Source organism: Drosophila miranda, chromosome 4 (genome assembly GCF_003369915.1).
Source record: "Drosophila miranda strain MSH22 chromosome 4, D.miranda_PacBio2.1, whole genome shotgun sequence".
Classification (NCBI taxonomy): Eukaryota; Metazoa; Arthropoda; class Insecta; order Diptera; family Drosophilidae; genus Drosophila; species Drosophila miranda.
This window is the reverse complement of record NC_046677.1, coordinates 7,867,147-7,882,417: the sequence shown is the minus strand read 5'-3', so window position 1 is coordinate 7,882,417 and position 15,271 is coordinate 7,867,147. Positions and strand designations below refer to the sequence as shown.

General features: G+C 45.0%; 2 protein-coding genes across 2 annotated transcripts; one reads left to right on the top strand and one right to left on the bottom strand.

The window, feature by feature from the left end:
• Window positions 1-1,832: 1,832 nt before the first annotated feature.
• On the bottom strand, window positions 1,833-3,847 carry LOC108163302 (putative nuclease HARBI1). The gene is made up of 2 exons (XM_017298514.2): window positions 2,851-3,847; window positions 1,833-2,792 (listed from the first exon to the last, which is right to left on the bottom strand). The coding sequence occupies exons 1-2, from the start codon at window positions 3,362-3,364 to the stop codon at window positions 2,068-2,070; spliced, it is 1,239 nt and encodes a 412-aa protein (XP_017154003.1). The 5' UTR covers window positions 3,365-3,847; the 3' UTR covers window positions 1,833-2,067.
• A 278-nt stretch (window positions 3,848-4,125) lies between these two features.
• Window positions 4,126-7,520, top strand: LOC108163301 (rab GDP dissociation inhibitor alpha). Its single transcript, XM_017298513.2, has 3 exons — window positions 4,126-4,650; window positions 5,792-6,267; window positions 6,345-7,520. Exons 1-3 carry the CDS (start codon window positions 4,257-4,259, stop codon window positions 6,804-6,806), a joined length of 1,332 nt encoding a protein of 443 aa, XP_017154002.1. The 5' UTR covers window positions 4,126-4,256; the 3' UTR covers window positions 6,807-7,520.
• The last annotated feature ends 7,751 nt before the right edge of the window (window positions 7,521-15,271 follow it).

Sequence of the window (15,271 nt, the reverse complement as noted above, 5' to 3'; positions counted from 1 at the left end):
TGGTCTCTGTAGAAAGACGATGCAAAATTTCGTTGAAATAAGTTTAAAACAGGGACTAAATTGTTTTTGCATTAATTGGAGCCTGGGATGACAAACATAAATTGTAAATTGAATAAATGAAAATATTTCCATCTCTATGAATTTTTGGTGGTCCTCAAAAGGACCGATTTGTTGACGCATGGCAACGTCATCCAACGTTGAGAGGGCCGGTTCCCGGTTTGGGAGTAATCCTCTCGACCACTCCAACGACAGTCGCCATGAAGCGATACGGATTTTTCGCAAACTCCTCCCGATATGCCGGCACGATTTCCGTATGTCGCACTATTCGGTGCACCTGGGCAACTATCGACGATCCGTGCAGCTCCAGGTTGGTGCTGTTAAGGCAGTCCACGGTGGTGAACCCGGTGGCCCCCGGGTAGGACATAACGCGTTCCACAAGCCGTTGCACCTGTTCCAGCTCCGTAATCGTCCAACCCCGTAGGATATTGTCGGGATCATGGGTGTAAATCGGGACCGGTGGATACACGGTCTCCCGGCAGTGCTCGGCTGTGAATTGTAGCTTATAGAGCTGCTCCATCACCGTATCCGTCAGCTCGAACTTATCCGCGATTACTTTGCGCAGGTGAACGAAATCCCAGAGCACAGGGTACTCCAGGGCAAAGTTCGTCTTTGCAAGTTGATTCGCGGGGCAGCCATCGCATATGATGCACATCAGTTTCGGGCCATATCCTCGCCGACGAATGTTGTCGAGGACGAAGGACAGACCGGAGTAGATGGCATGGCTACCCAACACCTCCTGCGATACGAGGGCCTGCAAATAATGTATTAGAAAAAATTACGACGAAAGGAGCATTCCCATAATGCATCTTCAACATCTTCACATTTTTGATCAACTCCATCCGCGTCTTCCCGCTGTCGACGACAGTTCGGTCGCAGATAACCGGCGCCATACAGAGCAACTGCTCGAAGATCAAAAATCTGGTGTTTGCCGTGCTGATAGCCAACAAGAAGCTGATTGCATTGGTGCGCATGAAGAAGTACTCCATTCATCCGGCAGATCTGCGCCTGATTTTTAATCTGGTCGAGTGCTCGGAGTCCTTCAAGAGCTCCGAGAACTGGTCACCACCCATCTGCCTTCCCAAGTTCGACATGAACGGGTATCTGCATGCCCATGTCTCTTATCTGGCATCCGCGGATACTGTGGTGGTAATAACTGGCGCTGCCTCTGCCTGTGTGCTCTGAAGCCGTCGCGGAAGCTGACTAAAGCGGGGCACTACGGACCAGGATCATTTAAAAGTAATTTTCACCAAAGTTTTCATTAACTACTTACAGTTGCAAAGTGTTTTTCTCAACATTTTAACGCGGCTCGTGTTTTCATAACCAATCTTCTTCTTGCCCTTTTGCGAGTCCCACAGAACAGGTGTTGTCTAGTGTTGTGTATTCCACAATTTAATATGTACTTTTTTTTACTGCGACACGGATCAGCTGTTTCTCGCTGCATCTGTAAACTTTTCTTTGCCAAAGAATAGCAATGATTGGATTTTTGAATATCTATTAGCAAAGCAACATGGAAATTCAGCAGACATTCATTTACAATGGGTTATCGTTCTCCGTCAAGGATTGGAAACCATATTCTCGATTTTTGATATTCCGTGGAATATTACTAGCTAAATATAGATACAAAATTACTGATTTGTTTTATCGACACGAGAAGCTCCACAAAAAAGAAACAAAAAACATGATGAATTCACAAAACGGCTTAGATTATAAATGCAAAATGGCTTTGCTAATTTTGAAAATAATAATGTTAAATATTTAATGCACAGAGTAGGTTGCTGTAATATTAAAAATGTAAAAACAGATCAAATTTATTAATAATAAAAATTTGTTGTTGCCTATTTTGAACTCTAGGAACGTAACGCCTTATTTTGTATTGTCCATGTCTCGCTTAGCACGAAGTTTTCTAGTAACGTAACCCCCGTGTTAAGTGAGAGCTAGGTGTGTACTAATACTATGTGTGGATATTTTAAATTTAAATTTAATTTTTATATTTACTCGTATAATATTCTACATGGGATTGACTGCGTCTATTTGCCAGGGCACGGCTCCCGACGCATTCAGATACATTGTGAATCCATCACGGATTGAGCAGGCCACGTTCTCGCTTCCATCCAACTGTATGGGGGCTCCATGGGGGGCCAGCTCCATGAAAAGGGTATTCTTGCGCCACTCGCCCGGTATCAGGGTCACCAAGTCAGTGTCTTCCTTCTCCAGTCCTTTTAGATACTCCGGCTCCTCGCGGACGAGAAAGTTGTGTAGAATACTCGTGGCAATCACCAGCTTCTCCACCATCGACGCCTCCAGCTTGATTTCGGTTTGCAGGGCTCGGAAGCGGCTGGACATAATGCCCAGAGCGTTGACGACCACGCGATGGGCTCGGTTCAGGCGGTAGTTGAAGATCTTTTTTTCAATTGTCGAGGGAATCTCATGCTGCTTCATCAGCCAGGGCTGTAGCTCGAAACCCTTGTCGGCCAGAACCACGTGGGGCAGTTCCTCATCCAAGCCTAGGAGCGGCTTTTCATGCGGTATGTTCAGCAGGTTGCTCTCCAAACCATTGTACAGTGTGCTCCCGGTGAAGGCGTCCGTTGCTCCGCCTGGACTGCTGGCATCAACATACAGAAATCTGTGCTGGGCATCGACCAGAGCCAGCATAATAATGCTTTGGAACTGCCTGTAATTGGTGTAGCTGTCATCCTTGACCGTTTTCGAGCGGAAGGCAATGTGGTGGCCATCTAAAACAATAGACAACCTGGTGAGCTGGAATCATCGTTAAAGGGAAAACAATTTTACCTAAAGATCCCAGGCAGTGGGGAAAGTTCCACAGCTCCTCAAATTGCTTGGCTACGTCCAGCCATTCCTCCTCAGTTTGAGGTGTCTGCAGGCAGACTCCCTTTAGCTCCTTCACTATGGCCTTGATGACTTCTTCGACAATATATTTAATGGACGACTTACCCACACGATATATGCCGGCAAGGGTGCTGAAAGAGTCGCCAGTTGTCAGGTATCTCAACGCCATTTGTAGGCGCGTCTCGGCAGGAAGGAGGGTGGGGTTTTTCCGATCCAGTCTTCCCCGCAGTTGCTTGAGCAATTTGCCAAATGCCGTCCAGGTCATGCCGTGAAGAGCGCGTAAAGATTTATCATCGGTAAACGTACACGCCTTAGGTATGGTCCTTATCGGTGCGTGTCCCTTGCGGCGGGCATGTTCCTTCAATGGCAGGTCCTCAGCTTTATCCCGATCCTCCAGATCGGCAGCTACTTGTGCTATTTTAAGGATATCGTGAATTATTTTTATTTCCCACGCCATTGAACAGTGTGAGCTAGACAGTACTGCCAACTTTTTATTAGAAAAAAGCTGTTTCTAACTTGAAGAAAACGAAAAAAAAGCTAAAAATGTTCAAAAGACAAATCCGTAAATAATGGTGTTAACAATTTTTTATTAAAGTGATATTTAATATGTATTTTTGCTCTCCAACCCAGTGCTGCCATAATCTTCTAAGCAAAAATTGCTAGATTTGGAGCTGCTTTCCTGTTTTTTGGTCGACTTTCGAACGAAACGCAACTTATTTTTTTGGGTACATGCGCCCATCACAGCCACATGTTTTTTTGAGGCACGGTGGGGATGTCAAAAAGTTGCTAAAATCTCTAAATACAAATTTTAAATTGCTAAATTTGTGGCTAATAGCATTTTTAAGATATGTTGCCAGATCTAGCAACAAAATTGCTAAACTGGCAGCACTGCCAAACTAATGTTAGTTGAATGAAATGCAGTGTGACCGTCGTCGGACGGTAGACCCTCAGAAATATACCAAAATATACCGTCTCATTTTAAAAATATACCGTAAATATACTGACGAAAATAAGTTCTATTTTACATATTCCTCGTTTTTGATATTCCGTGGAATAAGATCTGAGGGTCTGAACTCTAATTAGCTTAGATTGCCAAAATACATGCTGTTATGTACTAAAAAAAAGTTTTTAAGCCGCAATCAAACTGAAATAAATGGGATTTAAAACTCCCGCCAACGTTGCTGCCCTGTGAGAGATAGAAGCGAATGACAGCACACAAACGAGAGACCACGCCGAACGAGTAGAGAAAAATTATTGAACGCTGAAACGAAAAAAAACTCCAACGTCGCAGCAAGTGAAAAAACCCGTGAAAAGCCCATCGTCCCCATAGAAATAAACGCAAAGCGAAAATGAATGAGGAATACGACGCCATCGTCCTGGGCACCGGCCTCAAGGAGTGCATTCTGAGCGGCATGCTGTCCGTGTCCGGCAAAAAGGTGCTGCATATTGATCGGAACAAGTACTACGGAGGCGAATCGGCCTCGATTACACCGCTGGAGGAACTTTTCCAGCGCTACGGTCTGGAGCCGCCAGGCGAAAGGTTCGGGCGTGGCCGCGACTGGAATGTGGATCTGATCCCCAAGTTTCTGATGGCCAACGGGCAGCTGGTGAAGCTGCTCATACACACGGGCGTCACCCGATATCTGGAGTTCAAGTCCATTGAGGGTAGCTACGTCTATAAGGGCGGAAAAATTGCCAAAGTGCCGGTGGATCAGAAGGAGGCTCTGGCATCCGATCTCATGGGTAAGTGCGAATCGGGATCCGCTCTTTTTCCCCGTTTGAAAAAATGTTCGTATGTATTGTGCAAAAAATTGTACGTCTCCAGCTGTCTGTCTGTATGAGTATGTGTGTGCGTATGTACTCGACTCTTATCTGGGCTCCACTTTTGCCTTGTTCTTTGTCTCTCTCTCTCTCTTTCTCTGGCTTTTACACTCACTCGCTGTAGCTGTCGTCGTATGTTTGACTGTGACACGTATTTGCTTGGCCCTGCTGCCTGCTACCAGAAAAAGCCCCCTACGTTATGTGTGTAAAGAACAGACGTTCTGGTCTTTGTTTTAATGCTAATTTATAAAAAATTCGTAAGCGTTTGTTTATTTGCCTTTTATTTAGCTCGTTTTCTGATTAGACTCTTGTGTGGGGCCTTGCCAGCTGTGCGTGTGTGCGTGTGTCTGGCAACCCTGGACGGGCCAACGAATTGGCAAAATTAACCGCTATGCTGATTCACTTCTAATCGCGTCCCGCTCTCTCCTCCCCTCCCCTTCTGCTCTCTTTCTGTTTTCCACATGAATTCGGCTTTAATTTAGGTTTTCCTTGTGGCAGCAACCGAAATGCAATTAGTCGGCCTGCTCCACACGCTCTATTTATGATTTAGTTGTAATTTTTTGTGTGTTTCTTTTTGCAACAACGTTTTTTATTTCGGCGCATTGAACCCTTTCACTTTACAGTGGAAATTGCTTGAATGGTCGAATGTGAAAAATGATAGCCCGAGAATGATTCAACTTTGGAAAAGAATATTGTAAGAAATTACAAACTATTCCAAAACGAAAGCGCAAATATACTTATAGCATTGCTTTACTGTACTAGCGTTACACATATGCGGGGTCTGACGTCATGGGGTGGCCCATGCGACTGTTGGTTGTGGTTTCTTCTGCTGCGCTGTTGCTGCCGCCCCTAAATTAGAGGTTTCAAATTATGGACAGTGGCCTGTGTGTGCCGGAGTGTGTGTGTGTGTGTGTGTTGCATGCAAATGGAAATGTAAATTGAAACCTGAAACCCCCCGAAGGCTTGACCACGTCCTCCCCCGTGCATACTCGTAGATCCTGTTGCAAGTGCGATGACTAATCAGAGAATTATATTTACAAATTGATGTATCCTTTCGTTCTAGGTATGTTCGAGAAGCGTCGCTTCCGCAACTTCCTCATCTATGTGCAGGACTTCAGGGAGGAGGACCCAAAGACCTGGAAGGACTTTGACCCGACCAAGGCCAACATGCAGGGCCTGTACGACAAGTTCGGGCTGGACAAGAACACGCAGGACTTCACTGGCCATGCCCTGGCCCTGTTCCGCGACGACGAGTATCTGAACGAGCCGGCGGTGAACACCATCCGGCGCATCAAGCTGTACTCGGACTCGCTGGCGAGATACGGCAAATCCCCCTATCTGTATCCCATGTACGGTCTGGGGGAGCTGCCCCAGGGCTTTGCCCGCCTGTCGGCCATCTACGGTGGCACCTACATGCTGGACAAGCCAATCGATGAGATTGTCCTCGGCGAGGGCGGCAAGGTGGTGGGCGTGCGCTCTGGCGAGGAGGTGGCCAAGTGCAAGCAGGTCTACTGCGATCCCAGCTATGTGCCCGAGAAGGTGAGTAAACCTGAAGATACTCCTGGTTGATTTATGATTCTAATCAATACCATTTTCTTTGTCGGTGGCGGTGGCAGGTGCGCAAGCGTGGCAAGGTTATACGTTGCATTTGCATCCTGGACCATCCGGTGGCCAGCACCAAGGATGGCCTCTCTACTCAAATCATCATTCCACAGAAGCAGGTCGGTCGCAAATCCGACATCTACGTCTCGCTGGTCAGCTCCACCCATCAGGTGGCCGCCAAGGGGTGGTTCGTTGGCATGGTCTCGACCACCGTGGAGACCGAGAATCCCGAGGTGGAGATCAAGCCCGGCCTCGATTTGCTCGAGCCGATCGCACAAAAGTTTGTCACCATTTCGGACTACTTGGAGCCCATCGACGATGGGGCACAGTCGCAGATCTTCATCTCGGAATCGTATGATGCCACCACGCACTTTGAGACCACTTGTCTGGATGTGTTGAACATATTCAAGCGCGGCACTGGCGAGACATTCGACTTTTCCAAGATCAAGCACGAGCTCGGCGACGAGGAGCAGTAATCGAGCAATCGAATCAGTGGGCAAAGGACACCAGGAGCAGAAGATCAGAAGAACACAGGAGACGACGCCTCATCCCCACAAAAATTTGCTAGATACGCCAGCGCTTCGAACATCTGAGAGCGAAGTGGCCAAACAAACCCTAAAGAAAATAATACCCAAGATAAAGAAAAAAAACCCATAAAAATAAAAAAACAAAAAAAAACCAAAAAAAAACACCCAGAAATTGTATTACGAAAATGCTTTTCCATCGTGTGAAGAAAGTTTTAGATGTGAACAAAACAAATTGCTTGCTTGGCGCAATATTGGATATATGTATGCCTAGAATATATATATGTATATGTACACCCCTATATAATTACAGCTCATACATACGAGTTAGGCAACTAAATGTGGAAATCCACCCAGAATACAGGAGGAATAGTAAACCCTCGCGACAGTCACGCGGATTATGCTTGGAATTTAGTTGTACCCAAGTATATGGCCCTCAATAGTCTGCTTGGTTCTGTTCTTATTTTGTGATCGAAAAACCACATACACACACCCATACACCCACACATGCATAATGCAGCATTATAATAATTGTAATCAAACAAAAACAAAAAAAAAGAAAAGTAAAATTAAACTGAAAATGAAAAATGTCAAAAGGGCAAAGGAAAGGAAAGAAGGAAATGTTCATCCCAGAAATAGTATTTGCAAGCCAAACGAAAAGAAAAATCACAAACATACCCACACACACTCACACACACACAGATGGTCAATGGTCTAGAGAACTATGGTATTCCGCATTTTCAGAATTTACATTTTTAATAAAAATTATAAAAAAATATATACAAAAATTATACGGCTAGATTTGGGTTGGATTCATGCTAGAGAATTGGACAGAACTCTATTTGATAGTTTGGAGCCAAGAAATGACTCCAACCTCCGGCTATAGTTATTATAGGACTATGGAGAGTACGATTACAAGACAGAGTTAGGGAAGGAGGAATTTGCTCTTAATTCATTCGATTCTATTTCGCAAATTATAATCCAATTTCCGCAATAGATTGCAGTGTTGTTAATCAAAAAATAACCGGATTCCAAAAATAGTGTCCGATAATGTTTATTGCAGTTTCCGATTTGATAAAATTCCCTTGTGGTTTCGGGGTATAAGAGGTTCAACCTTAGAGAAGAATGGTATAGTCTTGCAAAAATGTTTCTGCGATACACTGGGGCTTTCACCCTCTTGTTCCTTGTTCCAGGCGTATTTGGCGTATCCACCCAAGAAATGGGTGCCGAGCTAGTCAGCTTCGAGACCCGTGAGGAGTTGGACGCAATGGATGCGTATATACCTATTAAGCACAGGAAGTCTCTATACTGGACTTCAGGAACTGATTTGGCAGTTATGGGCCAGCATGTCTGGTTCTCAAATGCTTAACCCCTGTCCGACGATGTTTGGTATTCCGGAGAGCCCAATGATAGGGGTGGTAAGGAGAGATGCGATATATTGATATATAAGGCGTCACAAGGCACTGGCATTAACGATGCAAGGTGCGATAGGGTTGAGCTATATATTTGTGAAGCTCCTCGTCCGAAGACAGCCTCTTTCGTTATTTGGTATTCTTGTTTCTATTCCTGTATCGCTTCTAATACAAATATATATGTTAGCCAATCAGTTAACCCAGAATTTCAAACGGCAATCTATTTTTGAATCCGTCTGATCTAGTTCCAGAAGTGTTTATCTTTTTGGGAATTATCTCTGAGCGGAAATCCATAAGTTTCGGTTCCGTTCCGGTTCCAAAGAGGAAATCAGTTTAGGTCCTGTCAGCTTTTGTCAGCCAACCAAAGGCGCACAATTTGAAAAGGAAAATGGAAATGATTCAATTGATAGCCATTTGAGTTCCACAATGTCCTTTTATACTCCTCTTAAGCTGTTCGACGGATATTCCTTCAATTTGTAATAATGAGAAGGACTGCCTTCAAGCGACAAATGGGAATTGAGGAATTGTGGAGTATCCTGTCTTAGATCCCCTGGCTATCCCATTTCTGGTAGCATTTGAATCACGTAGCAGTAAAGGTTATAGTTATGGCCAGGAGCCACTCCGCTCCACTCTACTCCACTCCTTCTCGGTGTGACACAATTACGAATTCCGCAGCAAGTGTTTGGCATGCATTTGAAATACTTTGCCCAGTGCCAGTGCCCCACCCTTGGCAAGTGGGAAATTCTTATTGAATTGCATGTGGCATGCCACACGAGACTGTGGCTGGGGCTGGGACTCCTCTCCTCTCCTATCCGATCCGATCCGTTCCGTTCACTCGATGCGGGGGGAATGTGTAGAATGCTGAGAATGCTGCTCCCGATTCCTGTTAGTTTTAATGCTGTCGCTGACAGTTTTTCCCTTTGCCCGCCCTTCCATTACTTGACTTTCATTCTGTTTGCCCCGCCCCGACGACCTGTCCAGGAAAATGCCGCCAGCATTTTTCCAATTTCCGCATTCAAGAAAACGCAAAAGGCAAAAGCCCAAAGACATTTTCACATTCTTTTGCTTTGCTCGGCAGCGGCCACAAGTGTTTCCAGATATTCAAAGGTTGTTCAAAAAGTCTTTGAAAAAAGTGTGGGGGGTGTTGGGAAATGAATAGGAATTTATGGGAAATTAGCTATCCATTTGGGAGGAAGGAAGCCTTTCGCCTCTAATGTGTTTATATTTTAACAATTAAAGAGTTTCTTTGTGACTTTGGGTTGCTTTAAATATCAGAGATCCATCAACAAATTGAAGAAAACTTCGACCTCTTAGGAGTTGCTTTATTTCCAACATCTTATGTATTATATCAATCCGATATTCCTGGCACATTTACCGTCCTGCAACTGTCTCATTGAGGTTGATTTTGCCATGCTCCATTGGCCCCTAAGGATGGGCTTTCTCTCTCTCTCGCTGTCGCTATTCGTATTTCTCTAGATGATGATGATGATAGCGATGATGTGGCCAAAACACGTCGCCCCAAAGCTGGTCAAGTCTTTCACCACATTTCTGCTGCTCTTAGTTTCGTCTTGGATGGGTTTTTGCTTCTTTTTGCGGTTCGAAAAACAGCAAAAAAAAAACCAGGGAGAGAGAAGACAAAATTTGTAACTGGGCAAATTGAAGTCAAAACTTTGGCGCTCAGCGCAGCATGCAAGTCACATACAGCAACAGCAGCAGCGAGGCAGCGGGGCAGCTATAGGAGGCGCAACTATAGCTGGTATTGGAGTCGGGTGTTGGCGGAGATGGAGACGGAGCGATGATGTCGACGCAGCAGCAGCCTCTGGCAGCCATGACTAAGCGGACTCTTCCTGTTTGTGTGTCTGTGTTTCTGTGTCGGGGCTCCTGTCCTTGCCATGGCACTGGTTCTTGTTTTGGGGCATGGTCAGGCTAACGAGGCAGCCTTCTCTGCCTCTGAGTGGGGGGAATGGGGCATCGTAATAACAGCCAACCACAGATACAGATATACACAAGCAAAATGATGCCTTTGGGGTCGTTTGACGGGGGCTTCTCTCGGCCATCATTTGGATGCGGCGGCTTATGGACAGTGTCCATGGTGCAGGCTGCAAAATTGACGCAGTGGACAGGACAAGACACACACACAGACACACATATACAGAATAGACAGGATAACACAAGGACACCAACACACACACACATACAGAAGAGAAGGGGACACACAAGCAGATACGATACAGAAGCGCATTAGGCCAAATTGAATCCAAGTCCTGGGCATTCCTTAAAGCGTAATGTGATTAATTAAACAAGTTATATAATGCATGCGACACGTTGTCTCCTCCTCCGCTATAATCATCCTCATCATAATCATCAGAGATGACAGCAACAACAAAGCGGAAATTACGCGCACACTGGGAGAAAGTAAAGCATAAAAGAGGATCTACTGTTTGGGAAAGTTGTGACTGGAACTCTGCTTTGCTTCAACCAAATCCTTTCAACTGTTTCTTTGATTTCTCGTTAATCTTTATTATTTCTCTTAGTGGTGTGCACTTTCTTTCGCTGCTCTTCCAATACTTGCCTTTATTATGCTCTTTGTCATTTTCATTTCCATTGCCATTGTTGTGCCTTCTTTTGGCCAGAGCTGGGCAACAACTTCATTATTGCTTTTGACACTGTACAACATCCTTGCCCCTGCACTCTCTCTCTCTCTATACCCCCTCTCCACTGTCTAGTAAGACAAGCAAATTTAAATCAATTAAGTAATCTTATTGCCACTGCTGTTGCTGTTTCTGTTGTTGCTGCTGCTGCCGCCTGATGCTTTGAAGATGCTCTTTGCCTTTTTCCATTGCCTGCTTTTAGGGGCACATTCACACCCACTCACACATGCAGCCACACACAGTCTTCCACTCTTTTTGTGCACTAGAAAAAGGGTATATTGATTGGGTTTAAACGTTGGCAATGCCGAAAAGTAATGAAATACTCAAATATTACTTACTTTTAAAGCTCATAAAAGCAATGATGCTGTCCCCCCAAATAGGATTACTTTTTCTACAGATAAGTACGAGCATATCTGTCGGATAATAATCAAAATTGTATCTTGTGCAGTGTATGTTAATCAGCGACTTGCGATCCTAGGCATTCCCTTCTTTTTGTATGTCAAGCATTATAACTCTGGCAATTCCTTCTCATATATGTATGTTCCTGCGTGAATGTGTGTGTGTGTCTTTGCCTGTGTACGTGTGAGAGTGTTTGTTGTTCGGCTGGTGAAACTTTTGCTGTGTTGCATATTTTGTGCAGATTAATTAAATTGCCGGCACGAAGCCGGTATCCAGAGGGTAAGTGGAAGTGGTGAGGGGGCGCCCTGGGAGCGGCAAAGCCGTGTTGAGCCCTTCATGGCACTGTTCGCCAAAAGTGAAGTGCATTATTAAATGTTTTTTCCGAAAATTTGATGGCGAAAACAAACCAACAAAGAAATACTAGAATAAAATGAAAATAAAGTTAATTTTGTTTGCAATTAGTTGAAGAGATAGAATGAAGGAAACACAAACACTGATGGCTCAACAGTTTCATGGCAGCCAGCCTTGGGAGAACCATATCAGACAGCTTTGCTAGTGTCATAGAAAGACAGATTTATATGTTTCATGGAAGGCAGCGTTTAGAGTTTTAAAGCAACCAGCTTAATTTGGAATTTACTTTCAGACAGGTTTGAGATTTCAATGTCAAACATAGCTGAGAGTTGTATAGCGGACAGCTTTGATATTGTCATAGCAGACAGCTTTATAAGTTTCATAACAGGCATTTAACAGCTTTAACAGTTTATTAGCCTGCGTTTCATGTTATTGAACTAGCGGAGCCAACACTGAAAGCTAACAGAGATAGATAACAGCGAAATCTAACAGATATAGCTACCAGCGACAGTTTAAGAGAAGGTCTAACAGAGAAATTCCCCAGCAGATGATAACAGAGTTGACTCCTCTGCAGTTAATAGCAGCTGTTAGCTAGCAGAAGCTCAAACCAAAGGCGAAATTCTCTTAAATGTTAAGCTCCATTGCAGGAGAGAGCCCCTGTTAGACTGGACTAACAGTCAACAGCGAGGACCAACAGACCAATTTGAAGTTGGCAAGAAATTTATTCCTTCCTTCCTGCGACCTTTTGTGGGGTTTAGTAGATAAAACTTTAACCATCGGAAAGAGCTCAAACAGATTTGTGGAAACATTTAATTTCCTAATTACAGTAGACAATTGATTGCCGTATAATTATGAGCCGCAAGGATACCCTGGACAGATTGCCATATCAAATGCTGGGGGCACCGGACCCAGTGGCGCCCTTTGGCCCTTTGGCATTTGTTAGCAATTAAATCTGTTCACTTGAGGAAGCAATTTGCCATTCACAGCAGAGCCAAAGGCGCCGCTTGCAAAGGTTGCCGTTGCCGCCAAACAATGACTCAAGTCTTGGCCAACTTTTCAGATGGCCAACAATGTGGAGCCCCACAACTGAAGGTGCTGCACCTCTGTGTGGTTGGCAAAAGTAAACCAAATGAAAGAATAGCCTTGGGATTTGCAATCTTAATTGTATAATTATGATTCTGAGGTTTCTCTTAAATTATTAAAACTAGAATGGCCTGGGAAACCCATACAGGACACATCGATCTTGTGCTGTTTTCATTCAGATCTTCCAGATTCCTCATCCGTCGTTTTTTTCCCTCTTCTATCCTCAAATCCCCCATCATCATCATCAGCATCAGCATCACCCGACATTCAGCATCGCCTTATGGTGGGTAATATTTATCTTACTTTACCCAATTCTCAATGTGTTTGTTCTCATTCGTGTTACCCAGCTTGTTTACACTCGGCTCAACCGTGCCGTCTTGGCTAACACACACACACACACACACACACAGCACTAGCACCTCCATTGCCTTACTTGGCATTTAAGTGCCATATAAATTCATTTTCACACACACACACACACACACAGGAGCAGGAGTCGTCTGCTCTTCTCACCTAGTTTTTATGCATTTTCCCAGGCATTTCCGCTGCGAATGCATTTCCATGGCCAGCCCACAGACTCGTAAGTATCCAATAATATCCTTGGACTTAGGCAGGGCAATTGTTGCTTCGTCTTCTCGCCTTCCTTGAGTTATGGCCCGGCGGCAGACGTACTCTGCGACACTCTGTAAATTATACAATACAATGGACGCTCCTTAATTGCTAGAGCCCGACCGTTTCCGATGCCGTTACTCCGATAAGGCCAGAGGCCCCAAAACGAGAGAGAAAAATGGTCCGCAAGCCCCCCGCTCGAATCGAAGATATTTTTCGAGGCTTAGGTGGAGTCTGAGGCTGCGGCTTGAAGCCAGGGAATACCTCGCCTCGTTCCCTTGCCTTAACAAAAACTGCAGCTGTGTTTACCTTGAAATTTTGGTTTTCAATAATATTTGGCTTTGGGTTTCATGGGGGGGGGGGGGGGGGGGGGGGGGGGGGGGGGGGGGGGGGAAGGCTGCTTGTCTACATGTCTTTTGCAAAAATAGCAAATGCATAAATGTGGTTACGCAGCGGAAAAGAGATGGCAAACAGAAAAGAGAACCCAGAAAGAGTGCCAGGCAGGAGGGGGGTGAAAGTTCAGCGGTGTTAGCGCTATCTGTGCAGCGACAGCCATATTTACCTGCCAACTGAAAGAAAGAACATACATACATACATACATACATACATATGTGTATATATGTATATCCCCACCTGTATGTATAAGGATGATAGCTGCTTGAGTTCAACGGGAAAATTTCTTGCATTTCCTTTGAGAGTGTGGGTTCAGAGCGAAAAGGATTCTGGGGGATCGAGGAGGGATACGAATGCATACAAACTGTGAATACTCTGCCATTTGATTTATACAGAATTTCCTTTAAATAAACATCGTATCGGAAGTTCAAGAGTTCCGTTTTCTTAAACTTCAGATATCCCTCTGGATCTTGTTCCCTGTTTCTTATCCAACAGACGAGTACATGTACATGTGCGTCTTCCCCCCTCTCCCAACGAACACTGTTGACCAAATGCCACACGCATCGCAGCCACAGCCCCCGGGTAGGCTATGTGCAGCCGACTCGATGGTCTTCCAATTAACGGTTTTTGGCGAAGGCTTGCAGCTGTTTTACCACACTCTCGGCCATCTGACGCCTCTCCTGCCCCTTCGTTAGCTTCGCTTATCGCACGGCCTTGTCCATTGGCTTGTGTTGCCTGTTGGCTGTTTGGCTGTTTCTTGCTATCCGTGCCACCTCCTGCCAAAATGCCACATTAGCCGTGCCCCAGTCCCTATCGCCTGCCAGTACACTACTGCCGCAAGTCCTCTACTCTTTATGCCACTCGCAGGCTGCCGCTTTCCTCCTTCTCCTTCTCCTGCTCCTGCTCCCCATCCTCCTCCCAACAGGGTAACCTCTTCTCACATTTCTCCTATCTTGCCATGCCCATCTTTTACCCCTCACACCCTTCAAATGCATTTGGAGTTTTGAGCGTGTGTTCCAGCTATTTTTATACGATTTTGCTATTTTTTCCGGATTTTTGTTTGCCATTGTTGCTGGCTCCCCATCACCCCATATCCTGGCCCCTAGTTTCACCTTTTTTTTCTGCTCTCGAATAAAACTGACGCCAAATTTCTTTGGCGTCAACCAATGCACAGAACGCATACACACACAGATAGACATCACCCACACACACACACACACACACACACAATGGCAACGGAAAAAATTGTTGGTTTAGTTGGTTTCCCTGACTTTTCGCGCTGTACTTCCCCCATTCGATTTTCCAGGTCTGTGTAAAAAAATATCAAAAAATAATAAATGCGTTGCCCCCCTTCCAGTGTGTGCCAGTTTTGCTGGTAACTTCTTTAGCTCCCCCATTCCACCTGCAGAGGCAACAAAAAGTTTTACGTTCATGCATATTGGTAATTTATTAGCATAAAATGCCAGCAACGCGTAAATAATGCACAAACATTTTGTTGTTGTTTTGCCAAAGAACATTC